Raw genomic sequence first — 21575 nt, 5'->3', positions numbered from 1 at the left:
CGGGTTCAAAGGGAAGTTGTGCTAGTAAGCAACACAAATACACAGCCATGCATATCACCTTGGAAGAAAGATAATCCCGTGGTCACTTTCTACCAAACCATCCACCCAGCCAGCCCTTTTTCCCCTCTTCAGACTTCGTTCTGTCTGTTTCCTCAGCCGCTGGTGTAGCCTCCCTATTCTCTCTTTCCCTATCCTTATTTAATTGCTCTACTGTCTTTACTTGAGCATGTAGCCCTTCATTGGCCCTCTGTTCAGCCACTTTTACTTTCTTGTTGCCAGCCAAACGTTGTAATTCATCGATGGGAACCTCAATGTAATTGAATGCCATGTCGAAGAAAACAGGTTTTTCTACCGTCAGTGCAAACAATCCTTTCTTGGCTGCTTTTTCAGCAGTTTTGATGTTTTCTTCAAGCTCATCCAGTGAGAGCATAGGGATTGAAACGATAGGCTCATCAAGAGAAGACGTGAGGAGATCCCGTGATCGACCAAGAGAGAGAGTAGCAGTGACGAGAAGCTCGATCGCTGAAGCGAAAGATGGGCTTGGGTGGATACAATGTAAACGGGCAAGGTTGTAGCACCTACAGTGTCATACATTAGCTCAGCTTGGTTTGGTCAAAGGTAACGATTCACTTGATGGCATTAAAGTAACATTCTAATCCTTCCACACCGTTTTGTACACCTTCCCTTTCCTGTACAATGCTCAATTCAGCGGCTTGTCTCAGACTCTGGATAATAGTGTCATAGATTTTGACCATAGCACCGAGGGTCTTGATTGCCTCTTCCAACTTGCTCCTACCACCTTGGACCTTAAAATGGGCAGGATCAGAAGGTAACGATGAAGTAGAGAGAGATGAAAGAAGGGACAAATCTCGACGGATTCGATGACTTAGAAAAAGATAGACAATATATTGATGAGTGAATGAGAGTGACTGAGCTGTCTTAGCAGATTTGAGTGAGGATTTGGCGCCAGTGGCATCGTGGTCTTCAAGCAATTTGCGAGCAACGGCTTCGGCTTCACCAAGAACACCAAGCACGCGATCCCATTGCTTGATTTCCCTTCCTCCTTTCGTGTTTCCATTACTGAGCTTCGCAAACACATTCTGGACTTTTATCATGACATTCACAATCTCTGCGTTCCTCAATTCCACTTTTTCCCCAAAGAATTCCAAGTCAGCCAGACCTTTTCGATCAGCTTCTATCTCTTTCACGCTTAGTTCCACTCTCAGCTTCTCAATCAACCCATTAAAACCTGTAATGGCCTCTTCAAGGACTTCAGGCTCAATCTCAGATATGACGCCATCGATATCGTGAGATTCTGCGCGACCAAGCTTATATGCGCAATAGCGAATGAAAGGATCATGCGAATCTATAAATTCAGCAGCAAGTGCTTGATCAAAAGAGTCTTTTGCTCCCTCTGCAAAGGTTGAAAGAAGCTTCCTCCTTGCAGCTAGATCAGCTAAAGCTCCAATCCAGTTGGCTTTCTCGAAAGCTAGCTCTGACTTGATTGTCAAATGATAGATTGTAATTTGACCAAGTGTCTTCAGGTCTATTTTCGCTTGATGTCCTTCGTAAGGAGAAGAAAGTGCGGAAGCTAGGTTGTAAAGAGTATTGGAGAGTTTGAAGGCTTGACGAAGCCAGGAAAGCTGATCCTTTCGTAAAGAAGGGTTCTTAGTCTTGAGATGTTTGAACTCGTGTGAATGAGCGAGGGCTCTTTCAACAGAAAACAAAATGAGGTGGATTTGCCTACGATCTGTGAGCGAGTAAATCATTGCATAGCTATATTGATACGAACCGAACATCCTTGACTGCCTCTGCGACTAGCTTGGGAGGGCTTTGGTACTTTTTTCCCTTTCCACAAGTAGCATCAGTAGCCTGTCTGAGCCTGTGTATTTTGTTTGAACAGTGTCGACTATTCTAAATATCAGTAGCATCCCAATCTTTTGTATGTGAGTTCTAACCGGTATCGCTCGTAGTCACTGTTACGAAGACCGTAGACAGCGCGTTCTTTACTGAGTAGATTTAGAACTGAAAGAGCTAGTTATTCCCTGTTCGATTTATTGATGAGCTTACCATCAAAAGATATGTCCATCTCTTGGGCTACCATCTTCTTTTTAAGAAGCTGTTATATTAGCAAAAGGGAAAATGTTTGAATGTAAGAGATGTAAGATGAGCCTGATTTTTGGACAATGTGGAGGTGGGCGAGCCTGATTATAATTATATTCTTCTCTTCTATAATTCTAGCTTGAAAACAGACTTGTTAATTCACACACTTTTTTTTTTCCTTTTACTCACTTACAAAAATGTCAGGAAGAGTAAGTTGAACATTTTAGGACACTCACGATACATTCTCTCCTTGCCAATCCAGTTTCTGGCGTAGGATATATCTCTCAATTTTGACATAAAAAGTATAAATTGTTTTGCTGACTTTGACTTGTTTTTATCATCTATAGGGCGGCCGAGGCGGTTCTCGAGGCGGACAAGGCAACCAAGGAGATCGTAAAAAGCGAGAGTCCATCCTCAATCTAGCCCAGTTAGTAGACAAGAGCATCAGAGTCAAATTCATGGGAGGTCGCGAAGGTGAGTGATATGAGTCTTTGCTGGGACATTGCGGGGAAATCAAGCGGGCCTTGTTACAGTTTTGGGTCTGAAATGCTGGCGAAATGATAAGATCAAATTTCTCCTTATTTAGAGTGCTAATATTGATGCAGTCACTGGCATATTGAAGGGTTATGACCAGCTCATGAACCTCGTCATGGATGATGTTGTAGAAGAGTATGAGGGTGCGACAATCTCTTTCGAGCCTGCATCTACCTTGACGATATTGTACTGATAGCTTACCTACTCTCAGATGAACGACCAACACGAAATCTTGGTTTAGTCGTTCTCCGTGGCCCCAACATTGTACTCGTGAGCCCTACGGATGGCTCATCAGGTGCGTCTTTGCGACACAAAAACGTCTTGTATCTGATATGCTGCAACGATAGAAATTGAGAACCCCTTTCAACAGTCATAACCTACCATATATAGCACATGTAACAATATCCTTGCGCCTGAGACGTTTGTGTTTGATAATTTTCAAGGGTCATGGTTGTCTTGCTAATTGACGCTCAATATTCCGTTACGTCCCATGAAATTTACGCTGGTGGTTTTACTCTGGCATACAGAGATGTCTATCGGATACCAAGCATCTCAATTTCATTGTAAGAGTGAGAATAAGGAGCAAATTATTCAACCTCTCAATTAGCTGGGTTATCTTGCTTGATAGAAATTGAGATTCTTGTGCTATCCTATCAAAGCCAGGAAATGCCAAGTGAAACGCCAAACGGCAGCTCATGTATAAGCATCATTATGAATCTCTCAGTGTGCAACGTAGAATACCGTCTCCAGAGTTTGTAACAGCCTATCTCACCATCAAGCACCAAAAGAAACGAAATGAGTACAAGTTGAAATATTCAGTCCATTTAAATGTTTGTTTATTTCATAACCGTTGTAGTGTTACCGTCGTTTGTCATAACCACATCCGTCTCAAATCAAATACAGGGAAACACCATCGAATCCCCTGCATACGCATATGAGAAACTCCTAATAAAGCCTTTCCTCCATGACCCACCTCTCCAGTCTCAAAAATGGAATCGAATTCATGATCACAAAAGGAGAAACAGAAGCGATAACCAGAGAGGCACATGAAGATGGATGTGTGAATGAGAAGGCATGAAATGTTTACTTGAATTTAATCATCATCAGAACAGAGTGGGACTATTGCAAAAAACCCGAGCGGGGATATTAAAAAAGAAGCCTTTCCTCTGATCTAACCTTTCTAGGCTGCAGGGGCCGCAGGAGCAGCAGCCGCCTCCGGCTTTGTTCCTTCAGTAGGCTTTTCTTCTTTTTCATCTATCGAATGATTAGGTAAATTCAGATTAGAGATAAAAGAGCACGAACCACCCAAGTCAGAAGTCCAGAGAGTCAGGTTGTCCCGGAGAAGCTGCATGATAAGGGTAGAGTCCCTACATTGTAACACGTTAGTAGCTGTTTGCTCTCGACAACAATATAAAACCGACTTGTAAGACTCCTCTGAAAGGGTATCAAGCTCGGCAATAGCATCGTCAAATGCCTGCTTGGCCAGGTGGCAAGCTCTGTCAGGAGAGTTGAGAATCTCGTAGCTATTGCTTGTTAGTAAATGATTCTGTGAGAAAATCCATTCAACCTACTAGAAGACGGAGAAGTTGAGGGCCAAGCCAAGTCGGATGGGGTGAGTAGGAGGGAGCTCAGTAACGGCAACATCGGAAGCAGCTTTGTAAGCCTCAAGAGACTTGTCGGCAGAGTCCTTTCGCTTGTCACCAGTCGCAAACTCGGCAAGGTATCGGTGATAGTCACCCATCCTGCACGTTTGTCAACGTCTACTAAAATCGAAAGAGAAAAAAGGACAAACATCTTGTGGTAAAACACCTTGGATTCCCCAGAAGCGGCAGAGGGAATCAGGTGCTTCTCGAGGACCTCGAGAATATCTTCACAGATCTTGGCAAGCTCAGCCTCGATCTTTTCCCTGTAGGCCTTAATCATGGCAACCTGGGCCTCATTACCCTTGGACTCCTCCTTCTGCTCAATAGAGGAGACGATTCGCCAAGAGGCACGTCGGGCACCAATGACATTCTTGTAAGCGACCGAAAGGAGATTACGCTCCTCAACAGTGAGTTCTTGATCGGAAGAGGCGACAGATTTCATGTTTTCAACCATTTCTGCGTAGCATGAGCATGTAAATCTGACGCAAAAAAGCATACGCACCCTCATATCGCTCGGCCTGTTCGGCGAGCTTGGCAAGATAGACGGCATCTTCTCGGTTAGGCATCTAGATTGTTGAATGTAGGTGGGGTGTAATGGAAGTAGAAGAGAAAAACGACGGTCAGCTTCTTATGCAAAATAAAAGAAAAACAAGAGCAAAACAAAGGATACAAAAACAAAGAGCAGCCTTCACGAAAAATGACGTTGCAATGTGCCACGTCCAGCTGGCGCGATAAAGCCGCGAAACGACTCTCCATGGCACTCTTTGACATTCTATCGCCAACGGCGCGACACGTGGATGTCGACGCACGGCTAACAGCAACAACCATACGCTCATCCACTGTCAAATACACCGACGCGTTTTCTGCGCTCATTACTGCTGACATTCACGTCGATGTCCTTTTTTTTTTCCTTTTTCTACCCCAGTCGCGCGCGCGCGCCAAACAGAAAAGCGACCTACCTTGTTGATCTAATATGGCGAGGGGCGCGTGATGAATTTGTTGGTTACGGTAAAGAGAGAGCAAAGTAATATAGTCAGCACAACGATAAGCCAAAACACAAGAGCACCACGGTATGTTGGGCGGAGCTGCGAGGGACAACAAAGGAGAAGGATATAACAAAGGTATGGATGGCGACAGAAAGGTCCACTCCAACCGTGACGTATGCGGCCAGTCGCTGAAAGAATCCAACTCACTGCTAGCGGTGAGGTCGAGTTAGCTCGGCGGCGGATGGAAACAAAATGAAAAGAAAAATAAATGAAAAGAAAATTTCAACCAAATAAGTAAGAAATGATAATGGGAGCAGCGGGGGGCCGTGCACAGCCAGAGGGACGAGCGAGGGAAACAAGAGACACCGGGAATTCGGCATTTCATTGAGTGGCGCTGCGTCATCGATGTTTATGTAATGTGTGATAGGCGCGCATTTCTATTCTCCTCTTTCATAAAGATAAAATATATAATGAGCGCAGTTCCTCAAGTAAGTCATTGGAATGTGATTCCTGCTGACTCTGCCAGGAAGAGCTGCCGGTGCTGGAGGCGCTGGTCAACATACGTAACAGGCTTACGGCGTTGAAGAAGGTAACTCGCTTGCGTCTTGTCACAGCTGACATAGCGGTAGGACACTACAAAATTTATAAGGGCACCAGATGTGATTCCGATCTATAACTTGGTGGTAAAGCAAGTGACGCGGTTGAATGCGATAAGAGATGAGCGAAATGAGGCACACGCGACGCTCAACCCAGGTTCAAGTACTTCAAAGTCTCCGCCTCATGAATCAAATAGGGTGGACCAGGTCCTGGCGGACGTGTTTTCTCTACTCAGCCTGTTTTTCTTGACCATTGGCAAGAGTAGGGAAACCCCGGCCACATACTGCCAGATTGCGTCCATGAGGGTAAGTTTTGGCACTTGTTGAGGTAGAGAGAGTTCATCTGGGAATGCTTTTTTGCGTATACTTGTGCTAATCTCATGGCATAGCAAATCTTGTCATATATGAACGAGTCTGGAGCCTACAGCGAACAATTTCTCATCCCATTTCGCGAGCGGCAGGGGCAATTGAAGCAGCTCATCACACAGGACTCTGCCGAGGGGAAACACCCGGAACCTATTGTCAGACTCATGTTGCGAAAATTGGAAGGGGTTGAGCATCAGCTGGATGACCTCTTTGAATCTCTCACTGTGCTCTCTGTCGAACTCGTTCCCATTCACCAACGTCTTGTCCAACTACGTAAACAACTGTCAGCTCTCGCAGCCGAGCCCAAACCGAATAAACAAGAATACAAAGCCATTCTTGAGGAGTTACGAAAGATCGATTCTAAGCGAGTGGATGGTAAATTTCTTGGCCCAGGTGGATCGTCTGTACCGGAGGGCCAAGCGTTGTTGAGTGGACTGTTGGAGACTTGTTTTGAAATCACCCAAGATATAAAGGCAAGAGAAGCAGAAGAGGATGTCAGTCCGAGTTTAAAACCAATATACGAGAGGTTAGCTGAGATGAAGGATCAACTGGATCAAATGAGTAGGTGTTTATCGTTATGAGAAGAGCGCTGATCAAATCAGCTTTGACGCATCGGTGGACACTGCGGGAGACAGATCTTTACAAGTGAGTTTCTTGTAGTCAACTCAGCTAATGAGATACAGCTACGTATTATCGCTCCGGGAAATTGACACAATGCGGGTAGACGGCAAGTTTGTTGATGCAGATGGTAATAAGGCCGAAGGACAATACGTCAGTCATACCTACACATAAGTGACACCAGCTGACAACTGTCTAGGCGTTAATGTTTCTTTTGAGAAGATGCTATGGACTGATATATCGTCTTATGTCTGAATCAGAACCTATTTCTGAAGAATTGCTACCGATTGTATGTTCCTTATCCCACTTAGCGTACCCTCGCTCACTCCAAAAAGGCAAACAAACTCTCTACAATAAAGAAATGCCTCAATGAAGTTTTAAAGTATGGCGGCCCATACACTCCCCGAGACCTCTACCCTTACCATCTCGCTCTGCATCAGATTGATTCGTTACGCAAAGATGGCAAGTTTTATGCGGATGATGGGAGTATACCTGAGGGCCAGGCAATTTTGGTAGCGCAGTTGAGCGAGGCTCACGAGCTTTTGGAGATGCTCAAGGAGAGTATGAGTGAAGGAGAGAGTGACGGTGAATAAAGGGACAAACGGGACAGGCTAGGGACAGAGTACTTTTGGCAGCAAGGGAAAACGAAGCAAAAATAACAGAAAAAAGGTTTTGGGCGTAGTTGTAAACCCTCACTATTCATTGGTCTTTCTCTCTTACTTTGGTATATATATATATGTTTTATTCAGCGCATTCCTTGGGTCGTTTACCATGCATGTTTCCATATTGATACCATGGTATTCACACTCTGGGAATTAAACAAGTTATACATTCTCAAATACCATCTTTGCCTTATCTTTTTCTCTTCCAGACATTGATCTATCACTGCGACCTAGGGCTCGTGGCTCATTTCCGAGAATTGATTCGGCAGCACTTAGTTGGAATGCTCAAACCTGTTTCAGCTCTACTCTTGAAAGCAGTGCTTGGCTATTAAACAACGATGATTTGCGGCTTCACATTGGTCTATTGGTAGTTTTGGAATGTGAAGCGGAATAAGCTAGCACATACAATAATTTGTTGTGCTCAACCGCATAATCAGTCCGCAAGCTGCTTGAAAAGCAGCGCCGAGGCAAAATAGGCTTGTAAAATCATTGGCGTTGGTAAGTCGTAAACGTTTACAGCGTTTTCTTTTTACTGCCTACAATCGTCCAGGTCTAAAAATAAGGCTATAACCAACGGTCGAAATATTGGAAAGCAGCAGTTATCAGGGAATTCTCAGCTATTCAAGACACTAAGAGAGACGCACAGCTAATTGAAAGAAGACTAGAAGGAGTCTGTCTATGTCTCTTCATTTGCCTACCAGACTGTTACCGATATATCTGTAAGAGCTCGTACGACCAAACATAAAGCTCTTTTTTATCGAATAAATCCAAGAACTTTCATTATCACAAGTATTGTCAGCGGGCTTGCCCAAATTTTTTTGGCAAACATAAGAATTGCTGTAAGTCAGCCAAACAGAACTTCATAGTGGGAAGTTTTCTCAAAAGCTGGGTTAGTTTTGGTACTTGACGAATAACCGCTACGGAGGTCAAGAATTGCTATCCCTCATGTGAGATATAATATAACGATACTGAATGACTCACCTTCGGTAGATTCCCATACTCTGAGTTCAACGCAGATAAATGGCTGATATGAATTCCAAATCGCAACCAAATAAAGTGTCGGGATGGCTCTGCCTACACGGCACTATATCTTATCTTGTGAAGGTTTGTGCTATACAGCATTCAGATTGATGTCAAAACACACAGCTTCTGTCAGTGTGTTCTTTACAAGTCTTTGATATATGTATGCAAAATGGTTATACTATGGAGCCGGGTTTTGGTCCACATCTTATCCACCGTCAGATATACAGAAACTGTTCAGAGACAGAGTTCACAAAGTGCTTACAGATAGCGCCTCGTCAGAAAGTTAGCCAAGTAGTCGTTGGAATTGCGAGAAGGAATATAACCAGTTACAGACCAAGATAAGGCAAGGCTAGATGGAAAGAAGATCAAGGAAGAAATGACTGAAAAAGAGCATCATGGCGCAGCTGAAGGACATAATGAAATTTCTTCAATATCTTCAGCCATTTCAAGTAATAATTATAGTTCTATTATATCTTAAACAAGAGAATTATTCAAAATAAAGTAAAAACAAATAACTTTGGCAATGTTCACTTTTCATCTCATGGACAAAACTTTCTCCAAAAGTGATGACAACATCATTTATTTATTTTTATATACCAGCTTTTCAACTTTTTTTTCGTTCTCTTCTTAATCTAGACATTTCTTTTTTTTCTTTTTCTTTTTCTCCTCAAGCAATGAAAACTCCGCCAAAATCTGCCCTCTCCAACGAGGCAGCACTCAAAGCCGCACCAGCTGAGCTTACAGGCTTTCGTTCAGCTTTAGCTCATACTGGTATCCCTCATAATGTACTCACCTACAAACCAAAACTTCCCTCGCGCAATTGGCTTGTCTTTTGGTCTATCACTTTTTCGCTCTCCTACGCATACTACTATGATATAAAGGAGTGCAAAAGGATAAAACAGCAGACAATTGCAAGGGTTGAGAAATATTCGAGAGAACCGACTCCTGGAGGTTCATTGGGTGAAGTTAGAAAGGTTACGGTTTGGGGAGGTCGTTGGGGGGGAGATGAAGATGCCGATAGGGCTCCTCGGTACTTTAGGAAATACGTCAAAGTAAGCTGCTTTCAGAGTTCAAGGAGAGTAGGAATTGCTAACGATGCATTTACTTCAGCCGTATTTGGTGGCAGCTGGTATCGATTATAATATCCCTCCTGTGCCTCTTCACGGCAGCATCACTCGTCAAATTCATGCTTCAGTCCTTGCTCAACGCCGACAAGCTCTTGGCTTAGCGCCTGCTCCTATTCCTCTATCGCTTCCTGGTGTGCTTGATCCTGCTGAGCAAAAAAAAAGAGAGTTGGAAGGTGGTGTTGTCCTTGTAGGCCGGGCGAGTTTGAAAGAGTATCTTGAGGGGTTGAGGAGAGGCTGGGAGAATGGTGTGGGGGAATGGGAATGGGAAAAGGAAGTAGAGGCAAGACTTGCCAAGGATGGTATCTTTGATGAGCCCAAGAATGTTGAGCTTGACCATTCAACGACCATGCCTGTTAAGGTTGTTTCCCAGTCTGGTTCGACAGACATGTCCGCTTCAACACCCAAAACAAGCCTCGCCTTTCTTTCTCGTCCCTCTTCTCCTTCCGTCAACCCTGCGATAGAGCAGATTCCAGCTCAGCTGCACATTCCTCCCAACCATCTTCCACCTATTCCGCCCATACTGCTTTTGCCATTCATAAACCACATGGGTTTCAAGCAGGTTCCCAACATGATATATGATTTTTTCACCGAGCGATACAAGGTTCGACAAGGTGCTGAGGCTGCATTGTCTCTCATTGAGGGGACAACTGTGCCGCTCACGGGTCAGAAAGTGGATAGCTGGGATAGAACGGCTGAAGCGTGGTACAACAAGACAGCCAAAGAACTGCCCACTCGTATTCAAAAAGCACGAGAAGATTATTACACAGCCCTAGAACCGAGAATCGCTAATGCTAGAGCCTATGAAGCGGGCGAGCGGGAGATGACTGAAGAAGAAAAGAAAGCTGGAAAAGTAGAACATGTTAAGGATCTAAAGGAAGAAAGGCAGAAAAAGGAGTTAAGATGGATAGGAAATGAGGAAGGATGGGACATTGTTAAACCAGAAACTGAACCTACCTGGAGGACAAGTTGGGAAGGATGGATAAAAGTCTATAGTTTGCCAGAAGGTGTCAAAGACACTGGATTGTAATCTCATCTCATGCACAAATCTGCGGTGTTAAGTTATCCATGTATGTCACTGCCATTCATGCCATTAGCAGCAATAGCGGGCTGCGTTTGAAATTACGCGGACTTCAATCATCCCTAGTTATGCGTTTCTTTATCTGCCAGACTTCTGTTTCCACTGTCGTGTCTACGACCTGTCCTTGTATTACATCAAGATCAAGCTACCATCTTTGGTTCCACGCCGAGTCAAATTTTGTTTTCGTTCAGTGAGTGGTAAGTGGACAGTGACTAGGTCAAAAAAGGAAGGGCATCTCTAGGAGGCGAATACACTCCATCTCGGCCCTTCAGCTTTTTCGTCTTTGAACAATACATTCGTAGACAAAAGAAAACCATTCACAAGGACACTCTCGTCACAAACCGCTCACCCATCCCTGTCCCTTCCCGACTTTTCCTAACCCACTTCCGGTTTCCCAAATTCCTCCTCCGCTCACGCCTACACCTGGTAAATTTGAGTCCGCAAACCCAAGTAGAGACGATCCTTTGCTTGTTGCTGGCTCTAAAAGGGCAGGCCGCATGTGGTATGTTATTGAATCGTTTTTAGCGGTGACAGGTGGTGAATGCATGTTTGATATATCCCATGTACTCGTTGATGAAGGAGGCTGAGGTTGTCTGGAAGGCCTGGCTCCCAATCCCAAATGAGGGGTCTGGATGAGGGAGTGTGTAGGAGGTTGCTGTTGTGGCTGTAAGCGAGATTGTGATTGAGAACGGGAATGAGGCTGTGAAAAACTACGGCGAATCGGGCTCATCCCTGATGTCGGCGTTCGATACGTTGCTTGAGCTTGAAGAGTAGCAGAAGCAGATGTAGAATGACCAATTTGTTGATTTTGCACTTTGAGAGCTAATGGAAGGAAGCTTTGTTGCGAGGCAGAGGCTAAACCAAAGCCAGGTGGGGGCTCAATATTTGGCACAGACGGCCCCAAGGTTTGTGCAAGACTATGCGGAGCAGGTGGAGGAAGAGAGCTTAGCGCACCAGGTCTAGGTTCTGCGGTGGGCGCATCCACGGGTTCATCGCTACCCACCCAACCCATCATCCCCATTCCTGCACCAACACTGCCGCCTATTCCAGTTCTCGTCTTACCCTTTTGCGACTCTTCCCGCGTCATTGTCCAAATAGATCCACGTTGCGATCCTATGGATCCCAAAAAAAGGGACTGGACTTGGGCTTGATTCTGCGTTTGAGCTTTAGTAGAATGACCGGTAGGAAAATTGGTGGCCTGATTGGACAGCAATGGTGAATAAGGAGAAGATGCGTCGGGCATGGCCATACTCGTGCCTATTGAAGATCCTACTTGCGGGTATACTAACGAACTCTGCTGATTCGTTAGATGTTTGCCAAGTTCGAAAGCAGATGGGGAATCAGATTGCTCCAGTATAGGACAAGCAACATGTTGGGCGTTTTGATTGATTGTCAGGTGGGAAACAGAAGACGAAGAGCCGCCAACGAGGTCCTTCAAGAGGTCATTGGGAGTACGACTCAAAGATTGAGAAGATGCATTGAATGATGGGTTATGCCCTTCCTGATCATGAAAAACACGTGAAACTTGCTGGCCTATCGGCAATACTTCCGGCTTTCGTCTGCATGTCTGTCAGCCAGTGTTCTCGCTAATGTCAATATAAACTCACCGATTCCACACAATAACCTCCTCTTCATCCTCAACTTCTTCGTTCACACTGTCTGTTCCAAGCGTTGCACGCATAGCGAGGTTAACAGGATCATCTTCTGTCAAAGTTGACACCGATGACACATCATGCTCTTTTTCAGAAGTCTTAAGCTTCGGTGGATTCATAGAAAATTCAGGTTTGCTGAGCGCATCAAGCAAATTCAGCTGATCTTTTAATCCCAAAACCAGCTTGCCATCCATTTGCAGGTCGCTCAGTCTCATTAGATGCTCCTCGTTGGGATGTACCTCCTTTTCCCTATTCAGCCCTGCGCTCTCCAAGCAATCCTCTTCTAGTGTTTCAACCCTATCCTCAAATTCACTTTGAAATGGATGAACCGCGAGAGCAATACCAGGTACGAAGGCATCGGGAAGTGGCGTTATGCCTTTTTGGAGAGGCGAAAACCCTCGCATATCTATGTCTTCTTCCAATGGCTCGCACAAACTCGGTAATTTTTCTAATGGAAACGTCTGCTCCACACATTTGATGAAGTTCTCATAGTCTTGCCAAAAGGATGCTGTTATTTCCGTCAGGTATGCATTAATTGTTGAATTTGCAGCAGTAGCAGTAGCGGGAGGCGTAGCAAGATTAGTGAGGTAAGACTTGTTGAGTTTGAGCCACTTGGAAAATATTCGAAGGGAAGGAAGGATACGCCGTAATACGGCGGAAATGAGAAGTGGCATGTCACTTGTCTCAATAACGTTCCCATCACTAGCTAAATGCGAAACTTGCAGCATCGAGAGTCCATTGTCTACACTTGCCCGGGCTTCTTTAACTTCTTCCAATGCAACACTGAGGTATACTCTGGCAACTTGCAACACCAATTCGGCCGCTTTACCCTCAGCTTCGTAAGAGCGTTCAATAAGTTTCAGTTGACCAGACTCGACTAATCCGGCTGTCGAGCGTGCACGGAAATGTGAGCCAATGACAATGGATGTGAGATGGACAATAGATTCTGTCTGGAGACGGCGAGTTTGTAGGTGAGATCTGAGAGATTCGAGGACGGATGGAAGAAGCTTTGGTATGTAAGTGAATCTGAAAACAGTGTAAGCCATGGATTTGTACTGAATTGAATACGCACCCAGCTTTGAGATATACAATCCCAACCATCACCACCACGTCTTCCTTCCACCTATCAATCCCATCCTCAACTTCTCTTGCATCATTCGCCTGGCTGGAGCTTGCTTTTTCTCTCTTCTCGGCTCTCCACCTATCAAACGCCTTACCAAAGAACTTCGCAAGAATGACATCGGCACCTTTGAATGCATTCCTGACAGCCAATGCACGAAAGTAGTAGTAAGTGGTTGAAAAATCATTAGGGATGTAGGTAGAAATGACTGCAAGCTGATTCCAAGCCGAGCCTTTTTCCAAATCTTTAGCATAAGATCGTGATATAAACAAGCCAAAGACATACCATCGTCAGGATTTAAACTCCATGCACCAAAATAATACCTCTCCGCAACTTCAAACTTCCCCCCCTCCCCCTCCCTTCTCCCATTCTGCTGTGGTTTATACTGCTCTTTATACCTCTCTAGATCACCCAAACAAATAAGAGCTTTATATACAAGTGATAATTTAGTCTTCTTTTCCTGCGGAGTTGCTTTGAATTGCCCGTCTCTGTCGCTGCCGTCATGCTGTAGTGCTGATAACAGCTTCACAGATTTGAGTACAGGAACAACGTTAGGAAGAGTAGTAAGGTCGTAGAATCGAACGATGCGTGCGATGAGAGAGCGATAAAATGTTTCTTCACTAGCCAATGCCTGCCTAAACCTCGTCACAACTTTTTTAGCTGGCCCGCTTGACCTTGGCCGACGTCCACTGCCAACAGATTGAGCCTGCGCCTCTGTAGGAGATGCTTCCAGTCGTGCGATGGAGTCGCGATATGCCTGTATGAGGATATACGTAGTGTGCAGCCAGAGAGGGTCCATTGATTGAGAATGTGGGGACAACGGGTGAGCAAAGAAAAGGGTGAGATGGGCGTTGCGACACCTGCATCGTCGTCGCCGTTATCAGCTTTGCCACTATCGATTCCGCTCTACTACGGGACGTACTGCTGGCGGTATAACTCAACTTGTTTGCTCCATGGCACCTGTTTTTCCAGAGCATCTCTTGTTTGGTCTGCATCAGCCTTGGCTTCTCTGCGAGGCATCAGCGTGAGACAGAGGGATGACAACTAACTAACCTGTCAAGCTGAGCAGCAGAGCTGGGCGCCATCGTGAATGACGGAAAGAAGGATGATTTAATAAATAAAAATCAACAAGAAATGTTACGACATGACAAGAAAAAGAAACTATCGCGGAGGCAAAAGTGAAAACTCGAATAAAGGAGAAGCCAAAAAAGTAAATAAAATAATAATAATAATAAAATATTCAAAATGAACAGTACAACACCAGACACGTGTGCAGCCATAACTTGTTGTTTCATAATCTGCATAAGAAAATAATGGTGTACAAGTCTCCTTAAGTCTAGTCTCACAAGACCCATCCCGCAGATCTCCACTACTTCCACATTTAAGCAGTGTCGACTGTCTTGCCGGCAGTACCCCTCTGAGAGGACTATTAGCATACAAACCACAATGAAAAGAACAACATACGAGAAGACCAGTCCTCCTGGCAGCGATGAGACCAGCTTTTTGACCAGCAGGAGCATCGCGAGCCATAGTAGAAGCGTGACCAATGTGCTAGATGCCCATGTCAGATATATTCTTTCCACAACAAAATTACTTGCCTGGTGGTTACCACCACCGTGAGGGTGGTCAACGGGGTTCATAGCAACACCACGAGTACGAGGCCAAGAGTTCCTCTTGGCGCGCATGGCATGGTATTTCCTACCAGCTTTAAGGAAGGGTTTGTCAATTCTGCCACCACCAGCAATGATTCCGATGGTAGCCCTGCATCTGGAAGAGACGGTCTTTTTGGCACCGGAAGGCAACCTGATTCTGGTCACACCAGTCTCAGAGTGGCCGATAATGGTGGCATAGTTGCCAGAAGTACGGGCAAGAGCTCCACGGTCACCAATCTTCTCTTCAACATTGCAAATAATGGTACCTTCGGGACACTGAGCGATAGGAAGGACATTGCCGACGTTAAGAGTAGCCTTCTTGCCAGCGTAGATGAAGGATCCGGTGGAGACACCCTCAGCAGCGAGAAAAGTTTCCTTTCGGAGCTTGTATCTGTAGGGGTCTCGGAAGACAACAGTGGCGAGGGGAGCACCACTAGAGTTGTGTTAGTTTAAAGCCCCTTGTTCTCTCCAGTTTCCTCTTCTCCAATATCCAAGATAACCAAATCTCAATCCTCAAATCCCTCAACAAGTCAACTCACCGTCCAGCGTCGTGGATGATCTCTTTGACAACACCTCTGATGTACCCATTCTTCTCAGCAAAGTCAAGATTCCTCAACCTGGCGGGATTCTTGTTGTGGTGGGTATGGGACTTGAAGATCCCGCCGGACTTTCGCTGCGCGCGGATGACTCGACCCATTTTCTAGTTTTTGTTAGCTGTAGCAAAATTGTCAAGAAGGAAAAGAATCTGACAAATTTTTTGGAAAAGGCTTGAAGGTTAGAGGGAGACGGTGGACACACTTGCATTGACAATCATCCTACTGCTAGAACGGAACTAAAACGGAATCAAATGTTTTTGTGCTCTTAACGCCGAAACTTGCGAGTAGATATCTCCTTAATGCTCGATATCTTTTTCATTTACAATGGCATTTCTATTTTCTTTTCACATATACATTATTTAATAATAGGGAACCATCGTCACAGGAACATATCGAAGTTTTTCTCATCAGTATGCGCCGCTATTCATTATTGTTTCTAGTATCATGCAAGCCATGATTCTGAGTTATAATTCGGCATTTGATATTCTGTCAATAGCCCATCAGTGGACGATTATTGACTCTGGAATAAGTTGATCTGTCTTAATCTATATGCGAAGAAAGGTTATGTACTCACGAAAAAGCTTTAAAGGATGAAAACGAGTGACTGTCATGCGGGCTTTCTCTGATAGAGCTGAATCATACAAAACCATCAAATACGAGAAGACAGAATGATGAGATATGATTGGTATGTAACAACTGAAGCAAGAGTACAACACACTCTGCCACGTTACAAGTAACGTCTGGCTCATCATTGCTTGCCAGGAAACAAAGCATTTATTAAGACAAGTGAGATATCCATATACAATGTACGCCCTAAGCTTGAATGAGACGAGATGCATCTGAGACAGATTGACCCATCCCATTCAAACAAGCGTCACAGGAATTAAGTTTTCATAGATGAGCAGGTGTAAGCAGATTGAAGCTGATCAAATGACTTTAGTATTGAGGTTATCGAAGAAAGACGTTGAAGAGATACTCAAATGCGACAAGACATATGAGCAGAGTAATATGGAAAATGGGCTGAATATGACGTCCTCCTGAACTATAGCATCTTTTATATCGGTAAGAGGAGAATTTATTGATTAGCTAAGCCAAGCCTGCCTTCGAAGCCATAAGACAACGTCCGTGTCCTAGATTTCATTTTCATTTCATGCCGTGGATGAACCATGAAACTTTATCTTTGATGTACTTCAGACTGATTCGTCTCTTGGTGGAAACACCAGTTCATGAGCCACAGATTAAAGTTTGTAGTCGCAATCAAGCAAACAAAAAATACAGCGTTCATGAATCAACATTGATATCAGATAATGGCTGACCAGCAAGAGACACAGTATAGTTATTACTGCAGGCTTATCGGCAATTATTCGCTCGTACTGGTAGATGTTTACAGTTCTGTCGAACATTCCGGCAGGGTGACAGATATGCTATAAGAATGCCCAGGTATAGAAGACATAGAGATCTAGCACATAACTATGTCAAACAACTGCACATAGTGAAAAATGATATTGTAGTTATGGCGCTATATTGTTTCTTGTTTAGACATAATCGAATCTCATAATCTTATCAGATTAAACCAAGGCACCAAAGATATGAAGGAAAGTCAATGTTTTGAGGCACAGGAACCGGAAAAGATAAATCATCTATTGATGTTTTTGTTTACTAGTTTTTGTTCTGCCATCCCACATATTCACTATGCAATTACGAAATAAAAGATAGTGGAGATAGATTTCTTTTGCTTACATCTAGTCTTTCATTGTGAATACTAGGGCAAATGATATTATGCGGCTGACAGCCTAGATAAAAGCTGGACGCCAACCTACTGCTTCCGAGCACACAGGGTGTTCCATTCAATAATCAAGAAATAAGCGAAAAGGATAGGGTTTAGTTCGTCCACTTTATATCACTGTAGAATAATCATAATGTAGCACGTCTAATGGCATGCTTAAACCCAAAATGCTGTATGCCGCTTGATCTACACTAACTTTTTCCTCTCTACATCTCGTACACAACTCAGAACGCTTCAAGAAGTATGTCGGTCCAAGAATAGTGGATTGTCAAATATACCCAAATGCAAAATGTCTAGTACATGTAAAGGAAAGCCTCAGCATCACTCTAGAATACATCATCTTGACATTGATCCTCCATACAGCATCCTGTTTCTCCTCTCATGAAAAACCAAAAGAACTATGCAAACATTAAATCCCAGATTCACAAATCCACCTCAAAATATAAATTGTTTTTGAAAAATTCTGTACACAGCAAAGGATTATTTTCCTAGCTTCTTTCCCAAGAAATTTAGCCGTATCTTCTTGCCTGCTTCTTTCAGTCCTCCTGCTTTTTTCCCTTCAGCTGGTGATATATGGTCTGTTTGTGATCTCGTATCTGTGAGTGTATTGCCGGTGATTGATGGGGCGATGATGAATTCAGCCCGTTCGTCATTTATGTCATCTCCCCTTTTACCTGCTTCTATTGTGCCCCCTCCGCTTGCGGCAGATGCCGCAACTGTGGCTACTGGCAGTGGTTTTGTCCCTGCAAGAAGACCTGCAAACCCTTCATCTTCCTCTTCTTCTCGCCGCCGCTTTTCGCGCATCTTGGCTTGAACATCTCCTAGTCCTTCTTCTAACCCCCTTACTCTTTGTCTGTCTTTCTCCTTTTCCTTCTCCTCTGCTCTCATCACAGTTCGGTCAAGAAGAGATGTTGTTGTTGTGAGGGAAGTGGTAGAATTGGGCAACGGGTCTTCAAGGGATGAATCATTATGGGACAAGGGCGACTCTGGATCGTTATAATCCAGTCCCAGCGCACTTGTTGTTTCGGTCGACCGAGGAGCACTCCTCTTTTTGGGGCCGCCAGTTTCTCCACTCCTCTTTCTTTTACTCGGTATGCTTTCGCCATCCTCCTCGGCCTCCTGAGTAATTTCTTCGTCGCTTTCTTCGAACCATTCTTCTTCTCGTCTTTCTCCACCCCAGCCTTCAGTTTCGGTCATGGATGTATTGGCAACAAGAAGAACCGATGGAGCAGGCTCGTTGTTTATCTCCCAACGAGAACGAATACCCATGATGATTGGTCTGAGGAGGGGACGGTGAGACAAAGCTTCAAGACGGGGACTGTAGCTGTCAAAAAGGTAATTTATTATAGACTTGATATTATCCTACTCTATGGAGTCAGTTTCTGTCCAATTCTGAAACTATACACAGATCACTGACCTTGCGAATTTGTTCCACAACCTCCATACACGCACTGCTCATCATATTGTCTCTTATACCCTCTTCCTCCAACAAAATCACGAGCGGCTCAAGTAAATCATTCTTAACGAAATGTCTATGAATAAAGTGATTGGGTGTTTTCAGACATGCTCTCAAGAACCTCAAAGCAGCTGATAGAGAATCAGCAAGTCATTAGTATGGCAAGAACAGCTATACACACCATGCCGTAACGGCTTATCTCTCACATACAGCAGCCCTGCAATTCTTTTGCTTATGGGGTTGGACAAGATGAAGTATGAACTTTTGTGCTGATGATGTATGACACAATAGCTGAGCAATTCAACCAGAGTTTGTATCAACGTCATATACTCTCTCGACAAATCTAATGCTATCTTGCATCAGCTTTTGGTCTCACATGATTTGAATAGAATATTACCTTTTGTACGATTTTCTTTGAAATCTGCTATCTCAAGAAGTGGTCTGAATAGACTTAAAGCAATGTTCTCATAAAAGTACGTGTTGAATGTCTCTGTTACTGGAGCTTCCTTTTTGCCGATGAAAGTCTAACCAGATCAGCCTTTTGCCTCCAGTGCTAACTAATACAAGCACATACCTCCGTGTCGACGGGTCCTTCCAATAAAGTCCTTAAAGTGTCCCCCATTTGACCCATGAGCCCTCCATTCCCGGTGCTTTGCAATACCGAAACAATTTCCTGGACAACTGTGCGCTCTTTCCGTTCTTCCTCCTTGAATATCTGGACTTTGACGCTGTTTGCGTCATGTTCCACTACCAGAGTCAGCATCTCGGCACCTGCATGCAATATCCTGGCTTCAGGCCGTCGAAGGGCGTATTTGATGGGAGAAATGAGACCTCGTTCTATAAGATTACGATACAGGTTGATACGTGGGACCAATTGTATGGATTTGGCTGTTGTACAGAGAGAATGGAGAAAGAAGATAATATCGCGTTTTTTCTCGTTTAAGTTGGGTAATTGCTCGCCCTCTGCAGGTGGTAAAGGAAGAGGCTCTCTAAATGGTCCAAAAAGATTTTCTAGTATCCCTTCGGTACCCTGAATGTAGTTGAGAATATCGACTTGGTTGAAAAAGACAAAGCCATTCAGGATATTGAAAGCTGGATCATCTATCATTCTAGCCAAGACGATGTCTTTGAGGAAAAGTAGACGATACGTTTGATGAATTTTATGAAGGATGAGGGGTTCAGGAATTGGGACAACAGATCGATATTGAGAAGATTCTAGGAAATGGGCTCGAAAGTTAGCCTTGTAATCAGGGTGTTCTGGATCGTCTGACATAGGCATTAGCTCTTGCATTATTTAGATTAACGAGACATACATTCAAGCATTCCAATAACACCCTGAAACACATCTTCCTGCAATATATATTCAAATATACCGTTATCATTGAATAACACTACTCTTGATCAATATCTTCAGATTAGTTATCATACCTTGACCTACAGATGGTTTGCATTAGAGAGCATAGCGCGTGCAAATCATCGATGCTCTCCAAATCCTCTGCCTGTTCAAAAATGACAGTTAACCGCTTTATATAATCCTCATTCAAAATATGTTCTATACATCTTTCACGGCCTTGAGCCGTTTTAGCTGAAAATCGTAAGGAATATTCTTGATCTCGTATATTCGAGAGACTCGGAGGTTGCCATCGGAGAGAGGTAGGATTTGTTGGTGTGAAGGACGGTGAAGCATGTGGAGAGGATGATGAAGGCGCTGGCCGTTCGTCTACAACCATTAATTTTGTGTAGGCTAAACAGGATAGACCCACTGGCAAGAGATAAAAGGTGCTTTTGAACATCACAGATAAAGTTCCAAGTGTCCTCGCAACCTTCGGCATCTTGGAATGACAAAGCAATGTCCACACCTGTCTTTGGATCAGTCCAAACAATCAAAGTATCTGAACGGTTTGATTAGCAATGCTGTTTGCATTTACATCAACGCAAATAGTCACCTTGCTGTTTTCCATAGATATCGTCCCTCTCTACAGGAGTGTTTAAAAGAAAGTCGCGCGCCATAAAGCCGCCTGGTTCATCTGGATCTTCTTGCACAGGATCTTCAGCTTCAACTTGAAGGCATGCTACACCATCATCTTCGACAAATCCTTTGCAGAAACCTGTGCCACGATCAAACCAAGAAGTATCTCGCAGTTCATACACCTATTTGACAAGTCAGTTACTAAACAGTTAATCACAGAGTAAAGCTACTTTGACACGCTTCCTCTCTTTTTCCTTTCCATGCTGCTGTTTAAGTGCTTGTATTTGCATTTGTCGCAGCTCTTCTTCCGTTTCATATTCTTCGTTAGCAGAGTCCAGCACAATTTGGTCTGCAGCTTCCTCCTCTTCGCCCTGTCGGTTGAATTGTACTTCTAGTGGTGCCGGCTCGTCAGAATCCTCGGCCATTATCTCTGCTGAAGATATGGTATGCTGAAGTGCTGCCATAACTTTTTCTTGAAAATATTTTTTTATTGTTGTTGATGTTTTGTTGAATGTTGACTAGTGGAGTGAGCGGCGAATAATCAGTATATGTTACGTAATTAATCTTTTATTTATCTATTTCAATGAATTTGTTTGTGATTGAGCATA

General features: G+C 44.0%; 8 protein-coding genes across 8 annotated transcripts; 3 read left to right on the top strand and 5 right to left on the bottom strand.

Annotated features, from left to right (window-relative positions):
* Positions 1-82: 82 nt before the first annotated feature.
* On the bottom strand, positions 83-2104 carry L203_101138 (uncharacterized protein; the record flags this gene model as incomplete). Its single annotated transcript, XM_066210583.1, has 5 exons — positions 83-578; positions 631-1743; positions 1793-1909; positions 1959-2025; positions 2071-2104. The coding sequence occupies 5 exons, from the start codon at positions 2102-2104 to the stop codon at positions 83-85; spliced, it is 1827 nt and encodes a 608-aa protein (XP_066066680.1).
* A 196-nt stretch (positions 2105-2300) lies between these two features.
* Positions 2301-3013, top strand: L203_101137 (uncharacterized protein; the record flags this gene model as incomplete). The annotated part of the gene is made up of 5 exons (XM_066210582.1): positions 2301-2312; positions 2451-2577; positions 2709-2780; positions 2849-2932; positions 2985-3013. The coding sequence occupies 5 exons, from the start codon at positions 2301-2303 to the stop codon at positions 3011-3013; spliced, it is 324 nt and encodes a 107-aa protein (XP_066066679.1).
* An 804-nt stretch (positions 3014-3817) lies between these two features.
* Positions 3818-4846, bottom strand: L203_101136 (uncharacterized protein; the record flags this gene model as incomplete). Its single annotated transcript, XM_066210581.1, has 6 exons — positions 3818-3891; positions 3940-4004; positions 4059-4160; positions 4209-4379; positions 4430-4736; positions 4783-4846. The coding sequence occupies 6 exons, from the start codon at positions 4844-4846 to the stop codon at positions 3818-3820; spliced, it is 783 nt and encodes a 260-aa protein (XP_066066678.1).
* An 890-nt stretch (positions 4847-5736) lies between these two features.
* Positions 5737-7439, top strand: L203_101135 (uncharacterized protein; the record flags this gene model as incomplete). The annotated part of the gene is made up of 6 exons (XM_066210580.1): positions 5737-5754; positions 5896-6168; positions 6252-6754; positions 6912-6999; positions 7046-7135; positions 7182-7439. 6 exons carry the CDS (start codon positions 5737-5739, stop codon positions 7437-7439), a joined length of 1230 nt encoding a protein of 409 aa, XP_066066677.1.
* A 1766-nt stretch (positions 7440-9205) lies between these two features.
* Positions 9206-10685, top strand: L203_101134 (uncharacterized protein; the record flags this gene model as incomplete). Its single annotated transcript, XM_066210579.1, has 2 exons — positions 9206-9583; positions 9642-10685. The coding sequence occupies 2 exons, from the start codon at positions 9206-9208 to the stop codon at positions 10683-10685; spliced, it is 1422 nt and encodes a 473-aa protein (XP_066066676.1).
* Positions 10686-11070: 385 nt separating this feature from the next.
* Positions 11071-14593, bottom strand: L203_101133 (uncharacterized protein; the record flags this gene model as incomplete). Its single annotated transcript, XM_066210578.1, has 6 exons — positions 11071-12295; positions 12344-13414; positions 13461-13740; positions 13794-14368; positions 14431-14517; positions 14562-14593. 6 exons carry the CDS (start codon positions 14591-14593, stop codon positions 11071-11073), a joined length of 3270 nt encoding a protein of 1089 aa, XP_066066675.1.
* Positions 14594-14889: 296 nt separating this feature from the next.
* On the bottom strand, positions 14890-15964 carry L203_101132 (60S ribosomal protein L2-A; the record flags this gene model as incomplete). Its single annotated transcript, XM_066210577.1, has 5 exons — positions 14890-14925; positions 14973-15059; positions 15107-15593; positions 15700-15860; positions 15911-15964. 5 exons carry the CDS (start codon positions 15962-15964, stop codon positions 14890-14892), a joined length of 825 nt encoding a protein of 274 aa, XP_066066674.1.
* Positions 15965-18022: 2058 nt separating this feature from the next.
* Positions 18023-21431, bottom strand: L203_101131 (uncharacterized protein; the record flags this gene model as incomplete). Its single annotated transcript, XM_066210576.1, has 10 exons — positions 18023-18904; positions 18960-19129; positions 19180-19347; positions 19396-19522; positions 19573-20264; positions 20312-20389; positions 20437-20718; positions 20762-20890; positions 20945-21149; positions 21198-21431. The coding sequence occupies 10 exons, from the start codon at positions 21429-21431 to the stop codon at positions 18023-18025; spliced, it is 2967 nt and encodes a 988-aa protein (XP_066066673.1).
* Positions 21432-21575: the final 144 nt, after the last annotated feature.

This window comes from Cryptococcus depauperatus, chromosome 1 (assembly GCF_001720195.1).
Source record: "Cryptococcus depauperatus CBS 7841 chromosome 1, complete sequence".
NCBI classification, from domain to species: Eukaryota; Fungi; Basidiomycota; class Tremellomycetes; order Tremellales; family Cryptococcaceae; genus Cryptococcus; species Cryptococcus depauperatus.
The sequence above is the reverse complement of the archived record's forward strand: the minus strand, read 5'-3'. Positions and strand labels throughout refer to the sequence as shown.